Source organism: Mustela lutreola, chromosome 2 (assembly GCF_030435805.1).
Source record: "Mustela lutreola isolate mMusLut2 chromosome 2, mMusLut2.pri, whole genome shotgun sequence".
Lineage (NCBI taxonomy): Eukaryota > Metazoa > Chordata > Mammalia > Carnivora > Mustelidae > Mustela > Mustela lutreola.
Genome location: NC_081291.1, coordinates 213332926 through 213351315, shown reverse-complemented (window position 1 = coordinate 213351315; position 18390 = coordinate 213332926). Strand labels below are relative to the sequence as shown.

The window sequence follows — 18390 nt, the reverse complement described above, 5'->3', positions numbered from 1 at the left end:
GAGCCAAAGCCCATGTTCCGCTATTCTCCTATGGTAGCATTTATGTTTGCTTTGCCAAAACTAACCACTGGGAATAGTGGATTCTCTCTATTCTCAGTTCCCTTGCTCCTGACTGTGGTTCACTGGCTTTCAAAGAGCTGAATAGGCTTAGTACTCTGCCATCTCCAAACCTTTGCTCTAGCAACATTCTTAATTGCTTGAGTTGCTTCGTCCTGTGGACTAAGACTTCAGATGACCTGGGCGTCAGGACTGAATGGGGTGAGAAAGGAGGAAGGCTTCATCCATCAGCTCACATTCTCTATTGGCCAAAGACTCACTCCATGAGACATTATTGCCCTTTCGCCTTACATCTCACCACTCCAGATCGGATGCGACCCCTCTACAAAGACGTGTCCAGTCTTCCCGCCAACATGTAGCTCTACCCTTCCTGCAACTCCCGTGTGTTTTCTTCGTACTTCCCTTCAAACATTTCTCACCGTCAACTGACATAAATACCCCTTCCAGATTATAGCTTGAAGATAAGAACTAAGTCATTAATTCCTTTTGTCCCTTGCAGCTCTTGGCACAGCACACGCATGTGGTAAGGGTTCCCTAGGTGAATAATAAATAAACAGAATGAACTTCCCTAATTCATTCAAGAGGGACTCTCTTTGTTAAAATAGTGGATAATCTATATCAGGGTAACACAAATCAACTGATTTTCCCTAGTGTTTTTAATTAGTGAGACCTTCCTCTATCACCACCACCTGATTTCTCCAGTATTTACTGACCCTTCATCAATTAAGGTCCCCAGAATATTTCTTACATGTTTATTTGCTTTGTGACTCTAAACATTTTTTTTTAAGATTTTATTTATTTATCAGAGGGAGAGAGGGGGAGAGAGCAAGCACAGGCAGACAGAATGGCAGGCAGAGGCAGAGGGAGAAGCAGGCTCCCGGCTGAGCAAGGAGCCCGATGTGGGACTCAATCCCAGGACACTGGGATCATGACCTGAGCCGAAGGCAGCTGCTTAACCAACTGAGCCACCCAGGCGTCCCGGCTCTAAACATTTTTAAAAGTGCTTGAAAAAAGAGAGAGAGAGAGAACAGGACAACATCTTTGGAGTTGAAATGTGTTCATCTGCTCTTTGAAACAACCACAAGAGGGTTTTTCCCCTAGTTCAAGCATCTACATACATAACAATCCCTCAAGCCCAAAAGAATGAAACAAACCATGAAAACAAAAGCATCTAGGAATCTACGCTCTAAACTTAGCCCATTCCATTTCCTGCTAAAGTAGAACTTCTCCCACTACTGTCAGCCCTTCAAGGTCAGCATACAGCAGCACCCTGCCTAGTTTCTTCTGGAAACTTTCCATTGTCCAACCCTCAGAGTGGCCAGCACTCACCAAGGCAGGTTCTGTCCTGCTGTGTGGTTAATGAAGCTGGTGGGCCGGCAGCTTCCTCCTGGTTGCCATGAGAACGACCAGGGCCACTGGCCCTCTGAAAACGGAAAAGAACAGCCAGTGCAAGACCACACGTTCCCTCCTGCCTTGCAGATTAAAACAGCTGTCAAGCCGGAGTGAAGAATCAGGCAGAGGTCTGCAAAGTGGAAAAGTGAGCCTCACGGTAGAACTCTGAGATGTAAGTACTTTGTCTGTTCTTTTTTGAAAAGCATGCCTAGCCGGGCAGACAGTTTTTCGTAGCTTCAGAATTTCTGCTGGCTGACCGGCAAGTTCTGCGACCACATGAACAGCCACGGTGGGCGCCCCTTCTTCTCACAGAAATTACATTTCCTGAACAAAATGTACACTTAACGGGTGACTTTCACCATGAAACGATTTTGTTTAGGCTTCTAAGCACATGAGTTGTTCTTTACTGAGATTCTGCCTTTAAAAGGAAATGTTTTCAGTGTCTTCAGCAAAGAGTGAAATGGTCTTCTCATTTAGTCTCTAAGCAGATAAACTCACGTAGGCTAATATTATACAACAGATATCTCCGTGGAACCTGGGCTTGTTTCTATTTAAAATATTTGGCTCTATTTCCCAGTCCATCTTCAATGCAAAGTCGTAATTACACACAAGAGATGACCTCTTTGCCTTATCGTGATCCCACAGAAAATTGGGAACTTTCAAAACATCAGCTGATACTGTTCCTTTGCTCTGTTTTTATCTAACAGCATTATATTTATTGCTTTTTTACACACTGCTCAATGGAAAACATGGAAAGAGAAGAAGAATGCTTAGATGAGCATTACTCATGGATTGGTTAACTTGGTAAAAAATATGTCCCTTTATTTAAAAGTGAAAAAATACGATAAGTACTATAGTCAAAGGCAAGAGCACGGGGATTTTTTAGTCAAAACTAGGAGTCCTTACACAGTTCTGCATAAATGTTATTGTTTAATAAGCATGCTTTTTAACAGTTTTTTTTTTTTTTTTTTTTTTTTAGCAGTAAGTGTGTTGGCATGAACTGAGTAGAGGAAATGTTTCAGAAGAGTTATACATAATACTCTGTAAAAACCTGTCTTTAAAAACTACCAAAAATATCCAGCCTCGTGTGTTTGAAAAATTTTTTAATGAAAACAGGGATCTTTAGGAAGTTTTTAACTTTTATTTTTGGCCCAAATAATGCAATATGTTTGAAAAAAAGATACTTCCATTAAAAAATTTTTTTACAGAAACGGTATTTTCTGAAAATAATAGGTTCAATAAAGTATTTATGGAAAAGAGTGCTTTTTCACAGCCGACTTGGATTTCCCAATTTTCTCTTCCATACCAGTGTTTGTATTGCTTAAAGCTAGTACACAATCAACTTTTTAAATTCAGTGTCCAGTAGATCACGTCTCTGTGTTAGTGGGGAGAAGAGATAAGCCACATGGCTCATGGGTATATGATCAAGAGCACAGACATGGGTGTATGTGCCATGCTGGCGGGTCTGAACCCCAGTGTTCTGATCAGCTGAGCATAGACCAAGTCAGAAGTTCGCAGTCATTGGGGAACAATTTCTCATAACGCCATGTGTCAAAGAGAGAAGGCAGTAGCTACATATTTTAGTTAAGCCTTCCCATTGGCTCACTCTCTGAGTTAATCTGCGTCCTACATGCAGAAGCAGCATTCAACTGATGTCCTTATTTTTAAATCTAATTTCTAAATATTCTTTTGTTTTTATTAAGATTTTACTTATTTATCTGACAGAGAGAAAGCACTTGAGCACACAAGCAGGGAGAGCAGCAGTGGGACAGGCAGAAGCAGATTCCCCTGCGTGGGGCTGATCCCATGGTCCTAGGATCATGACCTGAGTCAAAGGCAGACCCTTAGCCGACTGAGCCACTCAGGCACCCCTAAATGTTCATTTAAAAAAATGTTCCCAAAATGTTTATGTCTACTGGAACTCATTTCATTCATTTTGTTTCCTATGCCTCTAACATGAGTTTGCTATACACCCTTTATGTTAAAGGGCACAGAATCTAGTGATAGAATGTGAGGTTTTAGAGTAGGAACATGAGTCTGGACTGGAAAATAACATTATAATTTCCACCACGACTCCCTAGAACATACTTGGCTGCCTGAGTTCAAATCTTAGCCCTGTCTTTCAGGCTCTGTGACCTTGGGAAAGCTATTTAACCTCTGTATTTCTCCATCTTCTGATATTAAAAATGGGCTCAAAATATCTACCTTTACTGTGACTGCAAGGATTAAATGATATAAAGCATGTAAAAGTATTTTGAAGAGTACCTGGGACAAAGAAGCACTCATTAACTGTTATTATTAATCCATAAAGCATATGCATAGTTCCTAATTTCAGTCAACTTTCAATACCACGTATCTCCCACACCTCTTATTTGGAAGTACATTCTCTGTTATCGGTGTTTCTATATTTAGCTGGTTTAGTCCTGGGAACACAGGGCTGAGGAGCTGTGTCGATGCAATAAAATGTTGATACAATAACATGTCTTCTCTACCCAGCAGCCCGAACTCTCGTAGGAATCAAGAGTTGTGTATATGGCCAATTAGGTTTGAGGTGCTTTGGATATTCTGTCAAGTTGAGCTATCAAGTAAGATGCTGGATACACAAGCATGAAGCTCAGGGAAGAGTGTGGGAGCAGGTTCACCATCAGCATACAGACGATATTGAAGTCCATAGGTTAACATGCAGTCAACAAAAGAATGGTTGTACAAAAGCAAAAATCCCCACTTATTTTAGGGTTATTTTAGTGTTAGAAAAATTGTGCAGATGACACAGAGACTCCCACTGGACCCACATTCCGTCTCCCCTATCATTACGTCTCACGTATGTATGCTACATACACTTGTCACCATTAATGAACAGATATCAGTACATTATTATTATTAACTAATGTCCACATTTTATTCAGATTTCCTTAGAATGTCCTCTTTCTGTTCCAGAATTACACATTACCTTTAGTCATCATTCCCAGGAGGCATTTAAAGACACAAGTCTTCAAGAAAGCAGCAAGGTTTGGGGCGCCTGGGTGGCTCAGTCGGTTGAGTGGCTGACTCTAGTTTTCTGTTCTGGTCGTGATCTCAGGGTCATGGGATCAAGTCCTGCGTCCAGCTCCACACTCAGCACAGTCGGCTTAGGATTCTCTCTCTCTCTCCTAAAATAAATAAATCTTTTTTTTTTCTTTCTTTTTTTTTTTTTTAAAGAAAGCAGCAAGGTTTAAATTGCTTTTGGTCCCAATATTTGTAACTAAAACCACTAAAGGAAAATTTAATTCTTAACTCTTCTGAAATCGAATCGTTGGAATAGTTGAATACAAACGAAAGGAAAAAGCTTAAGTCTTACATTGTGGGGATATAGTTCAACGTCCTTTCTGGAGCTGTAATAATGTACAATACTAGGTGGAAGATCTTACTCCCTTTTTATTGTTCTGGAAGCAGGTAATTAAAACAGTAAAGGTTTACAAGACTTTTTTCTTTTTTTTTTTTCCTCTCATCTCTTAGCAAAGGGATTACTCTGACTCATTTTCCTTGGCAACCTCACACTCATGTAATACAGGCCCAGTAATTGGAGTAAAGCTGTTCCAGGCTAGTTTTACAAAACTAGATGCTTCGGTGTTCAGTTGTGGGGAGGTCTGCGATGTGGGCTATTAGAGTCCCTCAACTGAGAGCAATTAGGGCGATGGCTTCTAAAGCTCACAAATATCTGTGAGATCAATATCTCCTAACTCTGCTCGCTCTTCCTGGAAGGCCTGGGTGGATGGGTTAGGGAGGTGGAAGGACAGAGATCTGGGGCCCTGACTTGGGGCTCCTGGTCCCCGTTCCAAGTGAGTGTGCTTTGCTTTGTGTCCCCAACAGTTACAGGAAAGTTCCAAGGCAACTGCAAACCCGAATGGTCCTCAATGGCAAAGCCAAAGAGGTTGGCTTTGGGATTTTTGCAGATGTCACTCAATGGCTTCCAGGGGCACCCACAGGCATAGGAGAGCAGTGACCAGGGACATCCCCAGTCTGTCCTCCTGGAAGGGCCAAAGGGTGCTGCCTGCTCCTCCTTCCTCATTGTGCTGGAGCTGTCCTGCACTCAGTGCAGAAGTGGGGAGAATGGCTCTGTCCCCAGGTCACTGTCCCACTTTGTCACCCAGAGAGGGACCATTTGTGCCCCACCTCTCAGAGTTCTTGAGAGAAGTCCAGGCAGCCTCTGCCTGCAGCTCCACTGGACTCAGCCCAAGGCATTAATTAGTCTGGGCTGAGAAGAGACAGGTGCCATCCTGTCCCTCCACTCATCCCTGCCCGAGGCCTTCACACATCATCTTCACTCTTCCTTCTTTCTTCCTTGACAGTTCCACACATGCAAATAACCGCTGGCTACAGGCCCCCCTCTGAATTCATGAGACGGGTCCAGATGCATCGGTTTAGGCTGGGCTGGGTCCAATTCAGCATGACTACTCTGGACAGTTTTGAGCCTGGTATTTCTGAAAACAAGTAATGGAGCTGAAGATCTAGTTACCCCCCAAACTTGTCAGTAATCCAGGCTAGTGAGAGGAATAAGACATGAGAAATACCTAGCAAGTGCTGCAGGGCTGTAAACAGAATTACCTGTGCATTTGGTCTGAAGGGTGTTTTGTCGCTTCCTTAAACCTCTGTCTTAGCTTCCTATTACTACATAACACGTGTCTACAAACGCGGTGACTTAAAACAAAAGAAATTCATTCTCTTCCATTTCTGGAAGTCAAAGTCCAAAACGAGTCTGTGCTAAAGTCAATGTGTCAATATGGCTGATTCCTTCTGGAGCTCCAGGGGAGAATCCGTTCCTTGTGTCTTCCAGCATCTGGAAGTGGCTGGGCTGGCGTTCCTCTGCTTATAGCCATATCACTCTGATCCCTACTTCTATGGTCACATTGCCTTTTTTCTTTCTGACTCCTCCCATTTTCCTCTTAGAAGACCCTTGTGATGACGCAGGGCTCACCCAGATACTCCTGGATCTCCCCATCTCAAGGTCGTTAACTTCATCTGCTCTGCAAAGTGCCTCTTGCTCTACAAACAGCATTTACAGGTACTAGGGATTAGGACATGTACCTCCAGTGGCTCTTATTCACCCTTCCCACCGCCTCCCCCGGCCCCCCACAGTATCTAGCAGGGATAAGAAGAGACCAGGAAGAATGTGTTTTGATCATTGCCTATACCCTACGGCTCCTTTAAACATTTTACGCACATTTAAGTTAGAATGTGTAGAATTAGTAGAAATGGGAAATGGACACTTATTTCCATTTACCAGATTATTTCACTAAGAATGTTGAGGCTTCCCATTCCCCAGAATTACAGAGGAATGTTTGTAAATCAGAGTTGTTTGTTACAAGAAAAAAGGTGCAAAGAAGCATTTTTGCTTTATGTTGAATCTATTCTTTATTCAAATTTTTGATGTAAGGAGTGCATTGAATGAACCAGTAACTTTCAATTTCTTTGGGGTGACTTTGGGATGCCTGGACAGAGCATGCTAATATATCCCTCTTATCATTATAATTCTGACTTTACAAAATATCATAGCTAATAATACTATGTATATCATAGTATACCTACTAGTAGTTAGCAGTACTCATGAGTAGCACTAATAGACTATATATATTTCTACATGCATCCTTCTCTACTCGTATTGTATCCTAGTGTGATAGGAATTATCACCCCCATGTCATATTGAGAGAAATGGCTCAGAAAGTCATTTCTGGGTGGCTCACAGTGTACTCCCTGTACAGTGAGTTGAACAGGAACCATCACAAAAATACTTTAAATTGTGTCCTCTTGAGATCCTAATTGCATGCTTGAGGCTAATTTTGTCTAAATGTCATCTCATGGAGACATAAACTTTGAGTTCCTCATTTTCTGGATGAGGAAATAAAGCAGATGACAGCAAACCGTTTAGCTCCTACTCTATAAATCCAACGAGATCCCAATCATCTCCGAATCACATTGAAGTCAGCTTTCTGCCTCTCACAATGAACCATGTCATGCTCAATGACAGGGAAGTGGCTTTCGCCAACAGAGACTGCCCAAAGCAGTATCTCCAGAGGCAGACTCTTGGGAGGGCATGTGAACATTCAGTGGCTCATACCAGGGATAGGGGTGTGCTGTTGTGGAATGTGAAGAAGAAAGAAAAGACAACACTTATCACAGTTAAGAAAACTTTAAGGAGAGATCCAAATCAATGTGACTTTCAACATTGCAAACTTTGAAATAGTCAACATCAAAGCTATCACTCCTTTCTTTAATATCATCTTTCATAGTGTTTTATCTGTAACCTGCCTCCCGCGGTGCATTTGTGGGTCAGAGCCAAAGAAAAGAAAAATGCCCAAGATCTTTTTTCTCAAAGAGCTTCTCAAGGTCCTGCACCTAAAGGGTTCTCATGAGCATCTCGTCCACATAATACAGGGGAGCCGGCACTTCCTCCTTGACCTGCCTGGGAAGGGTGATTGCACAGCTACGGATGAGTTGCCCTGGACCTGAGAACAGGAGATCTCTCGGTTCTAGGGTCCTCGAGAGGAGTCTCCATCCCACACTTCTCCCCTATTTCTTATTTAATCCTCGCCTTCTCTCTAACAAGGGACACGTAGGAATAAGGCTTAAAGTGCAAATACCCTTGAGCGAGAATGTGTTTATTTAAATGAAGGCTTAGCCATGTGCCATTAGAGCCTTGTATGAGAGTGGGTTTTTAACACCAGGCACCTGGATGAGCCCTGACCAAGGAATTAAGAGGAAGGCCCAGCAAGGGGACTCTGGAGATAGGAAAGCTGCTGTAGCCACTTCATAATCTTGCCTGTCACTTGTATTGCCAGCAGCTGGTCTCACTGCCAGCCTAATGAACCCACCAAGGGGCTCCTGACTCAGTGAACTCTGCCTTTTCTCTGGGCGGTCAGGGACAGAATGGGCATCTTCAGGAGTGGAGTCCCAGGTAAGCCAGGCTAGGATGCTAAGAAGGAAACCAAAAGCTTTTCCAGGGCTTCCCACTCTGGACCCCCTGCCTCCTACACCACATGTCCCTCCTGAGGAGTTCAGGCAGGTGTCCCGGCTGCCGGCCTGCAGGAGGGTAGGAGCTTGGTCCTCAACCCTGCCTACCAAACCCCCCTCTCTTGGTCCACTCCACGCACCCCCGGAGTCCAGATACTGAAATAGATTTATCCGGAGAGCCTGGAGGGAGAAGGAGTCGGCAAATCGGGAGAGGCAAACCTTCAAAGAAAATACAAAAGAAAAATGTTCTCTTACTTAGAACCCAGGGTGCTCTCTGTGTCTCTACTCCAATTTCATTTCTGCCCGGCACCTAAATGACCTGCCTCATACCTGGAACTAAAGAGGTCTGCTCTGCTTACCAACTTTCAGCGCCTCCTTTTTGCCTCCTTCAGGGGCCTCCTAAGGGAGTATTTGCATCCAAGGGAGTGTGCAAACCAGGCTAGCAAGGTGGAGCTGAAGGTCCTCCAACTTTCATTATTTTCCACCTCAAATTTTAAAAAAATCTACTGTGTATAGCTTACAATGTAGATGATATATAAATATGATATTTATGATGATTTTTTTAATAAATGAAAGGTTGTATCTATTGGGGAGGGGCTTTTAAAGTTTTTATTGATGAGGTGAGGATCAGGGTTTGGAGAGAGGCGGCCTGGGTGACTCAGTCAGTTATGCATCCACTTTTGGTCCTGGGATCCCAGGGTCCTGGGATCAAGCCCCGCATCAGGCTCCTTGCTGGGCGGGGAGACTGCTTCTCCAACTGCCCCTCACCCCGCTCTAGTGCTCTCTCTCTCAAATAAATAAATAAAAGGAAAAGAAACCTCTCTTCATTCTGAAAAAAAAAAAAAAAAAACAGAAGAAGAAGAAGAAGAAAGGAAAAAGGCAGGGGAGAGGGAGAAGAGGTAGGAGGGGGAGGAAGACAAGAAGGAAGGCCACAACAGTTTGGAGACTAAAACCCTGAGCCTGGCTGCAAGGTCCTGTCTACCCCTGCCCTGCCCTCCCTCCGGCCCCATGGGCTCCCAGATGTGCCAAGCACTCTAGTCTCTGGGGTTTTTCTCAAGTGACCCTTCTATCTGCAGCCTTTCCCCTTCCCTCTCCCCACCCCATTCTCTGCATGGCCCTAATAACACCCTTTTTGGGAGACTTTCCTGGCCTATCCGGCCAACACTTACTCTGTGTCTTTAATAAGCACCCACCAATCACATTGCCCCCTGCCCTATAATTAGTTGCTACTTGCTTGTTCTCAGAGTACATGCCAAGTTCCTGGGGCAACCCATTAGACCCCTGGGGTAAGTGAGGCCATCCTATTGCTCTCAGGGTTAGCAACAGTGGGAACCTTTTTGATGAAATACACTTCAATAGTAAGGTGTAGCTCTCTCTTTGTGGGATATACCCCAAATGCTACATTGTCTCCTTTTCTGGAATTTCTCTCATTTTCGCCCCCTTGGAATCTTCAAGGAGTTTTGCAGAAACACACTTTGAGAACTGCATTTGTGAAAGAGCCTAGCCTAGCTCTCCAAGTTCTGGCTTCAAAGTGGATTTCTTGGGGTGCCTGTCTTCTGCCTTTTCTTCCTCTGTCTGCAGTGAAGATTTCTCTTTCGGACCATCTGTTTCTTGCTGGAGCATCTCCTTTGTGTCCGGTCTTTTCTCCCCAGCTTCTTCAGCTGAGTCTTTTCTCTTAGTGCCTTTCCACCTTTGAAATTAAAAGATCCCTTCTAATTTCAATTTAACCCATTTCTGAATTAAAAATCTGAAGTCACTCTTAGTTTTTAATTGCTGTTAGAAGTGGGGAATACCACTATGATGTTCCACAATAATATTTTTTCTCTTTTGTGTTGAGACTACAGAGTTCAAAACATCATTATTCAAGACATTTCAAATCTGTTTTGAGCAAATGGTCCAAATGGTATCCTCCCACTGACAGACACACTATCTCCTTACTAGTAATATCTTCTTATAAACAGAACTAGTGCAGTTTGAAACATTCCTTTTGGAGCCAAGGATAAACATTATCTAAACACTGGGTGTAATCCTAGACTGAGAAAGAATCTGTGTGGAATTTGTTTTGAAGTTATTGATGTCTATATCTGCTCAATTCAGAAATCTTTGCTTTCGTGCAGCTAATTGCTGGTATTAATTGCCGTTGAGATTTCTTCTGTGGTGATACAAAATGAATATTAGGACTGATTCTGAATCATTGCCCTGGTTTATCAACATGTTCAGTGATTTAAAGGCTCAAAGATTTAATGATCATACATGGTTTTCCGTATCTTGCCAGAGAGATTTGGGTGGATTGAACTACCTGTTGATCATGGTTGCATAAAGCCACATATGACGTCTTACAACCTAGGCATGTCAGAAATCTCTAGTGCCCACCAATATGCAGGCTGTCCTCTCCTCCTTTGGCACGGTGCTGGATTTCATTTCCAAGCTGCTTGCAGAGAGGGGTGCTACATGCCTAGTTCTGGCCGATGAAATGTGAATGGAAAATCCTACAGAGGATCCAAAGGCCTGGGAGAGGATAGAGCTAGGGAGGAAAGCTTGAGTCCCTGCATGACCACGTGGAGCAAAGCACACCCTCCCCACCCCTATGGCTCCTTAATGGCATTATGCTGCAACATGAGGGAGGAATCAACCTTTGCCCTAGCTTTACTATGTAGTTTTCCATTTATGGGCAAATTCCAGCACAACATCAGCAGAACAGCATAGACCCGTCACATTGCTAGGCTCCTGCCCATCGTGGGGGTGGGGAAGGGGATCATCTTGGGACATAGGAGGCAAATCCTAATGATAGAGCACACAAAGAGCTGAGAAAATGATGTGTCAGGGCAAGTCAGAAGTTTCCACCCTACAGGACCCCTCTGCCCCCCTCTCCCACGACTATCCCCATAGCCCATCAATCTCTCGGTCCTACTTTTGGTTTTTCCAAATTCTGATCACCCTATGCTAATTACATAGGTAACTTTTTTTCTTCTTTTTTTACTCGAGAACTACTGCTTTCCTCAGATACTACCTCTTCCATGAAGCTTATCATGATACCTTTCATTTCCAGGCAAAGTTAGTTGTAGACATAACACCCTATACAAAATGTTGTTATAGTGATTGTCACATCATACTGTGATTATCGATTCAAGTGTCTCTTTACTGGGGAATAACCCCTTGAGGGAGATCTTATTGGCTTTCTTCTAGGTTTCCTGCACAGAGGCTAGCACACAGCGAGGACTCAACAAAGGTTTATTGAATGAATAAAAAAAAGATAGCTTACCAAATGTCAGTGTATTCGTTTCATTGCTTGTTATAGAAATCCAGTTCAGACTGGTTTGAGTGGGAAAAACAAAACAAAACAAAAACCCTGGTTCAAATATTTCAAAAATCAAGGAAGGATGTCAGGCATGGCTTGATTTCAGTGCTCTAGAAGGTTTTTAGGAATCTCTCTCCATTTCGTGCCTGTTCTCTGTGTTGGCTTCATTATCAGGCAAGCTCACTCCTTCTGGAGACAAGATGGTCACCAGTAGATCCTGATTTCCCTCCTAACTAGATGAGCAACCCCCAGAGGAAAAACAGTTTCTTTCCCCATGATGGTCAAGGGCATAGCTAAGGGCAAGGACAGTGTGATGTATCTGTGCCCATTCTCCTAATTCCAGGCTGGAATCTGCCCACAAATGAATAAACACACAGTGAAACTCGGGTGTTCACAATCCACATTCAACAAATCTAAAAACACCAAGTGGTTTTTTACCCAGGATAAAACCGAAGGAGAAAAATGTCCAACAGCGTCTTTTTGGAAACGCCGTAAGCTTATTACCAGGGATATTTGTCCCACTCTGTACCCTATCAGGAGGCCTTCTTGTTTCAGCTTTCAAGTTCCCTGATATCCAAAAGCAGGGAGGGGGTCACCCTGAGGTCCAGCCAGGGCCTTGACTGCAGGGGACAGGGGGTTGCTCACAAATCCCTTTTATGATCTCTAGCCCCACTCATTTCAGGAAATCATCATCCGTTTCCCTTCCTACCTCTTTTCTTTTTCCATGCATGTCTCTGAATGGTACCAGCATCTGGAACAATGAAGTTGGCACTTTTCTCACCAGGTTCCAGGCTGATGGGTAGAAACTTTTCCGCCTCCCTTTTCCCCTCCAGGCTGGGATCAGAGCAAGCCATTGGCATTGATGACAGCTTTCCTAGTTCTGGGATGAAAGGGTTACTGGGGCATGAAGACCTAGAAACCTTCAGTGGAATCTAGGACAACTGATCATCTAAAATTATCTTGTAATTAATAAGTTACTGCTCCTTACTAAGTGGGGTAGTCACCACCGCATTTTAAAACTATTTAAAACTGTTAAATCTTGTGTTCAGGAAGAATTCTGGCTCTAGGCATTTCTCAAAGACCTTTCTTTTATTAAAAAATGAACCAATGAATACACTCTTTCAGAAAAGCCTGTGTCAACTTCAAAATAAACACAAAACACTATAAAGCACCTTATTCAGACCCCCAAATGGACTTTAACCTATCTCTCTGCTATGTTCCTATAACCACTGGTATGTTCAATAGGATCTTTCTCAGTTCAGCCTCATTTGTCCTCCTCTTCTGCTTATAAGCTCTTGGAGGGCAAGGGTACGTCTTGTTCATCTTTATTTCTTCTGCTTGACCTTGGCACATGGCCCGTGCTGAACCCTACCTGACTCCTGCCTTTGCTTTCTCTCCCTCCCCATTGCTACGGCCCCTTTGGTCCTCATAGGTATGCCTGAAAGCAGAATCAAGTCCTTTTGAACACAAGTTCTAGAAGCTTGTTGTCTTCTGGGCTATGTCCCCAGGGCTAGCGAAGTGCCTGCCATCCAGTGAATGCCCAGTAAACATTTGCTGAATGAATGAAGTGTGATGGCTGTGAACTAATGTCTTACCTTCTATTCAGGTTTATTGGTTGAGCTTCGGTTTAGTCTCCCTGCACTTCAGCCACCAGCTGATGAACTTGTGCTCTCCATCTTCTACCTGACCCCGGCATTTTCAGCTTTGCCCTCTTGAACTTCCCTTTGCCTTGCTTTGCCACCTTGTGGCCTCAGCTTGCACCCTAAGTGGTGTATGTCTGCCTTGCTTCTTTCCTGCTGTCACATATTCAGCCTCTCAGACTGACCCATGTATCCCTGCTCAGCACTTCCTGTGGGGGTCCTGTCACTAGCCGTGGACTCTCCAAGTCAGAGATCTCGTTCCAAGTATTTTGCCATGCCCATGGTGCTTTGTACATGCAGATGAACTGAATTGTCTCATTGGTCAGTTTACAAGAACTGAATGGTATCTTTGGTCCTGCATCTTTTGGTCATCTGTCAGCTAACTCAGGGGAAATTATTTTTACAAGACTGAAAACCTGGCACCCTACTTCATAACGTGTGTCTCATTCCTAGCTCACCATAAAAGAAGACCATGCATCTATTATATGCCAGGTACTAGGGCATTTTCCTCCAGATCGGACATTGGCATTACTCCTAAAACCATGCATACGCTCCTACCTTATTTAGATCATTGATCGCTGCTGATATATTGCTTCGTTTTGGAGCCCTACACTAAGCTATTTGATAAAATCTGTTTATAACATTTGTTCCGGGGAAGGAGCAGATAAGCAAGTTCGTTGTGATTAATTGGTGTGTGATCAGCGTTTTCACTGTCTATGAACACAGTTAAAATCTACTCTAACACTTACATTTGTAGGAGAGCAGGAATATATCAATGGATCTATAAACAGATTAATATGAGGGGGGGGCATGCTTGTCTAGTTAGAAATTAAAGTTTATCATTAACTAAATGTTTCACTGGTATTCATGCTATGTTGTTTAACAGGTAGCACTTGGGGAGCTGAATCCAACACGGAAGTGTTTGTCTCCTGAATTCCAGGAAGTCCGATATTGAGGGGGAGGAGGGAATGTGCATGTTCCAGGGACTGCCAGGTACTCAGTCCACAAAAGACGTTTGGAGAATGTGCACAGTCAAAGCACTACAGATCCCTGCCCACGGACAGCAGGGTACGCCGGGGTCTCATCTCGGGCACCCTGTCTTGCTCGCTGTTGGTGTGTTAGTCTGTCAACAGACATCACAGGGAGTCTTATGTCTCAGATGAACAGATTGGCTGCTGTCTCTCATGGGGCTCTGAGAAAAGATAGTGTCTGCACTTGGGCTCCATGCATTGCCTGCCTTTGATAGAACTATAAGAGAGAGGAGGTTACCATGGGTAACCTTTTCTATCAATTGCATATCTCTTAAGTCATCTCAGCACCCAACGTGGGGCTCAAACTCAGGGGCCCGAGATCAAGTGTCCCAGGCTCTACCGACTAAGCTGGCCAGGTGCCCATAAGCTATACATTTTTAAAGAGAGCCTGTGATAACCAAGCTGCATATTTTCCTTTCAGGTGAGTTCCAGTGAACTGGCTCACGAAGGGGAAACACACGCTTGGTGGCACACGCTGAGATCAGAATGGCACCACCTCCTGGGCACAGGGTCCTTCTGGCTGGTATGCTGGGCATCTTTGTTCTCCACTGCTTCACGGGAGGGCAGAAGAACAGCACACTGATCTTCACCAAGGAAAACACCATCCGGAACTGCAGCTGCCCTGCAGATGTCCAGGACTGTGACTACAGTCTGGCCAACTTGATGTGCAGCTGTAGAACCGTCCTGCCTTTAGCCCTCCATCAAACCAGCTACAGTGACCATCTGACCATCTGGTTCACAGATGCATCAGCCCTGGGCCTCCTGTTGAACTTCACGCTGGTCCGGGACCTGAAGCTTTCTCTGTGCGGCACCAACACTCTGCCCACTGACTACCTTGCTATCTGTGGTCTGAAGAGGCTTCGGGTCAACACCCAGGCCAAGTGTCTATCACCAGAGCAGAGCTCGCTCATGCTCAATGGTGGGGAAAGGGAACCCAGAGAGCAGCCCGTGTGGTTCCCCAGAGGCTGGCAAACATGTATGTACATCTCCTTCTTAGATCTGGCGCTTTTCAACAGGAAATCATCATTAAAAGCATACAGTATTGAAAACGTTGCCAACATTGCCAACAATTTTCCTTACTTTTCTTACTTTGAAACCTTCCCAATTTTAAGCAATGAAAGCTATGTCGTCACGTTCATTTACTAACGTTGTAACAGAGGCCAGCCTTCAGGAACTTTGGCAAGCTATGGATAATTTGAACAAGAAAGCTGGGAACAAGCCCATGGGCATCCTTACCTACAACTTCACCTGTCTGCCCAGCCCCCATTCACCACAGAGCCACACATACACCAGCCCTCTCTGCTCTACTCTTTGCTCAACCATGGGAGTGATTTCAAAAAACAAAAAAGGAACAAAACTCAAAAAACCCCAAACCAACCAACCAAACAAAATGATCTGTGTCCAGAAAGTCTTGAGAGCAGCTGGGTCTGTGCTCCTCGGGGGTCTGTGGGAAAATGTCAGATCAGATATGGAGAAAGCAATACACACCAAGGACTGCTTAGCGGAACTGAGCACTGGGGATGACCACCAAGGAAGACATCTTCCTTCAAAACAATACCTTCCTTTTATTCTGCTTCATTTTGATACAGTGACTGGAATTCCCCTAAGAAGAGAAGGATAGATTTCACAGGTTTTGGGACTGTGAGTTCCACACAATGATTAGGTTCTCCTAGACTCATATTTTCCAAATACCTCTTAGACCAATACTTGCCAAGCATGTATGTGCTGAGAAAGGGGAGTTTTAAGAGTGGAACAGGTCAGGTTGGGGTGGGACCTTAAGACCAAATGAGAGCATTAAGCTTAGAGGAATGTGATACAGAAATGAAAACCAGAGGACACAAAAATCAATGACATATATCTCAAAATTTTGCTTAGAGCAAGGCCTAAACACAGGGAGTTTCTCTCTTACATCCCTTTTCTTTCATTCTTTTCTTTGACTACTTCTTTGTCCCCACCATACAACGTCACCTTTCTTCTCCCATTTTCCTCATCCTCTCCCTCCCCTTCCTCCTCCTGCTCCAGAAATAAGAATTTGGATTAATACCATTAGAACTGCATTTAACACCACCAGGGGCTAACCTGGGAATCCAATAATCATTTATAATGTTATTCTTATGGGAAAAGATGCTCATATGACTAAAAGAAAATTAACCAAAGAACTTTTAGGGCTCAGTCCATTCGGATGTTTAACTGTAAAGTTAAGACACATTATATGACATGATTGATACAAAGTGGTCTGAGGTATTACAACAAAAGGAACCAAGGCAACATATTAAAAATAAATAAATAAAAAGGAAACTGATCTTAGTGTACCAAGAAAAATTTTCTTCACAGACTCAATTTACCACTGAGATACAATGTAAAGAATCCATGGCAATTATGATACAAATGTCCAAACTTAGAGTGCAAGGAACTAGAAACATAATTGCATTTATAATGTCATAAGGGTAAGAAAGAATTTTATTATAAAATAACAGGATGTCTTGGGGTTGATGATTTCAGATCACAATCAACACTTTTTTCTCTTACCCTTAACATAGGGTAACTGAAATAACCTGAAATATCGACATTTGCTTAATTGGTGGGGGATTTGGCCATTCAGGCTAATTAGCATTAGTCCATAATGTCAGTGTTTAAATCAGGCCAAAATTAAGACCAAAGTATGACTTTTAATAGAATAATGCAATGACCTCATTACTGATATTGTATTTGAGAGGTAAGCTTAAAGTGAGAGAAAAAGACAAGGAGAAAAAAAGGATTTGGAAAAAGGAAAGCAGGAATAATATAAGTGAAAGAACAAAAAATAAATATATTTACTATCATTAGTTACTGAAAATACAAAAAACTGAATTTTAATGTATTTTTATTAATAAAGTACAAAATTAAATGATTTAGAAATTATGAGTACCTTAAGATGCATTATCTTGCTAGGATTCTAATACTATGTTGAACAAGAGTGGTGAGAGTGGGCATCCTTATGTTCCTGATCTCAACGGGAAGGCTGCAAGCTTTTTCCCATTGAGGATGATATTTGCTGTAGGTCTTTCATAGATAGATTTGATGAAGTTCAGGAATGTTCCCTCTATTCCTATACTTTGAAGCATTTTAATCAGGAACAGATGCTGGATTTTGTCAAATGCTTTTTCTGCATCAATTGAGAGGACCATGTGGTTCTTCTCTCTTCTTTTATTAATTTGTTCTATCACATGGATTGATTTGCGAATGTTGAACCATCCTTGTAGCCCAGGGATGAATCCCACCTGCTCATGGTGGATAATCTTTTTAATGTGCTGTTGGATCCTGTTGGCTAGGATCTTGTTGAGAATCTTAGCACCATATTCATCAGTGATATTGGTCTGAAATTCTCCTTTTTGGTAGGGTCTTTGCCTGGTTTGGGGATCAGGGTAATGCTGGTTTCATAGAAAGAGTCTGGAAGTTTTCCTTCTGCTTCAATTTTTTGAAACAGCTTCAGGAGAATAGGTATTATTTCTTCTTTGAAAGTTTGGTAGAATTCCCCAGGGAATCCGTCAGGCCCTGGGCTCTTGTTTTTTGGGAGGTTTTTGATCACTGTTTCAATCTCGTTACTAGATATCAGTCTGTTCAGGTTGTCAATTTCTTCCCGGTTCAATTTTGGGAGTTTATAGTTTTCCAAGAATGCATCCATTTCCTCTAGGTTGCTTAGCTTATTGGCATATAACTGTTGATAATAACTTCTGATTATTGTTTCTACTTCCTTGGTGTTAGTTGTGATCTCTCCCTTTTCATTCATAATTTTATTAATTTGGGCTTTCTCTCTTTTCTTTTGGATTAGTGTGGCTAATGGTTTATCGATCTTATTGATTCTTTTAAAAAAAAAAAAAAACCAGCTTCTAGTTTCATTGATACATTCTACTATATCTCTGGTTTCTACCTCATTGATCTCAGCTCTAATCCAGATTATTTCCCTTCTTATGTGTGGAGTTGGTTTGATTTGTTGTTGATTCTC

General features: G+C 42.9%; 1 protein-coding gene across 1 annotated transcript; it reads left to right on the top strand.

Moving 5' to 3' along the window:
• Positions 1 to 1238: 1238 nt before the first annotated feature.
• Positions 1239 to 17385, top strand: C2H21orf62 (chromosome 2 C21orf62 homolog). The gene is made up of 2 exons (XM_059164618.1): positions 1239 to 1621; positions 14827 to 17385. Exon 2 carries the CDS (start codon positions 14892 to 14894, stop codon positions 15549 to 15551), a length of 660 nt encoding a protein of 219 aa, XP_059020601.1. The 5' UTR covers positions 1239 to 1621; positions 14827 to 14891; the 3' UTR covers positions 15552 to 17385.
• The last annotated feature ends 1005 nt before the right edge of the window (positions 17386 to 18390 follow it).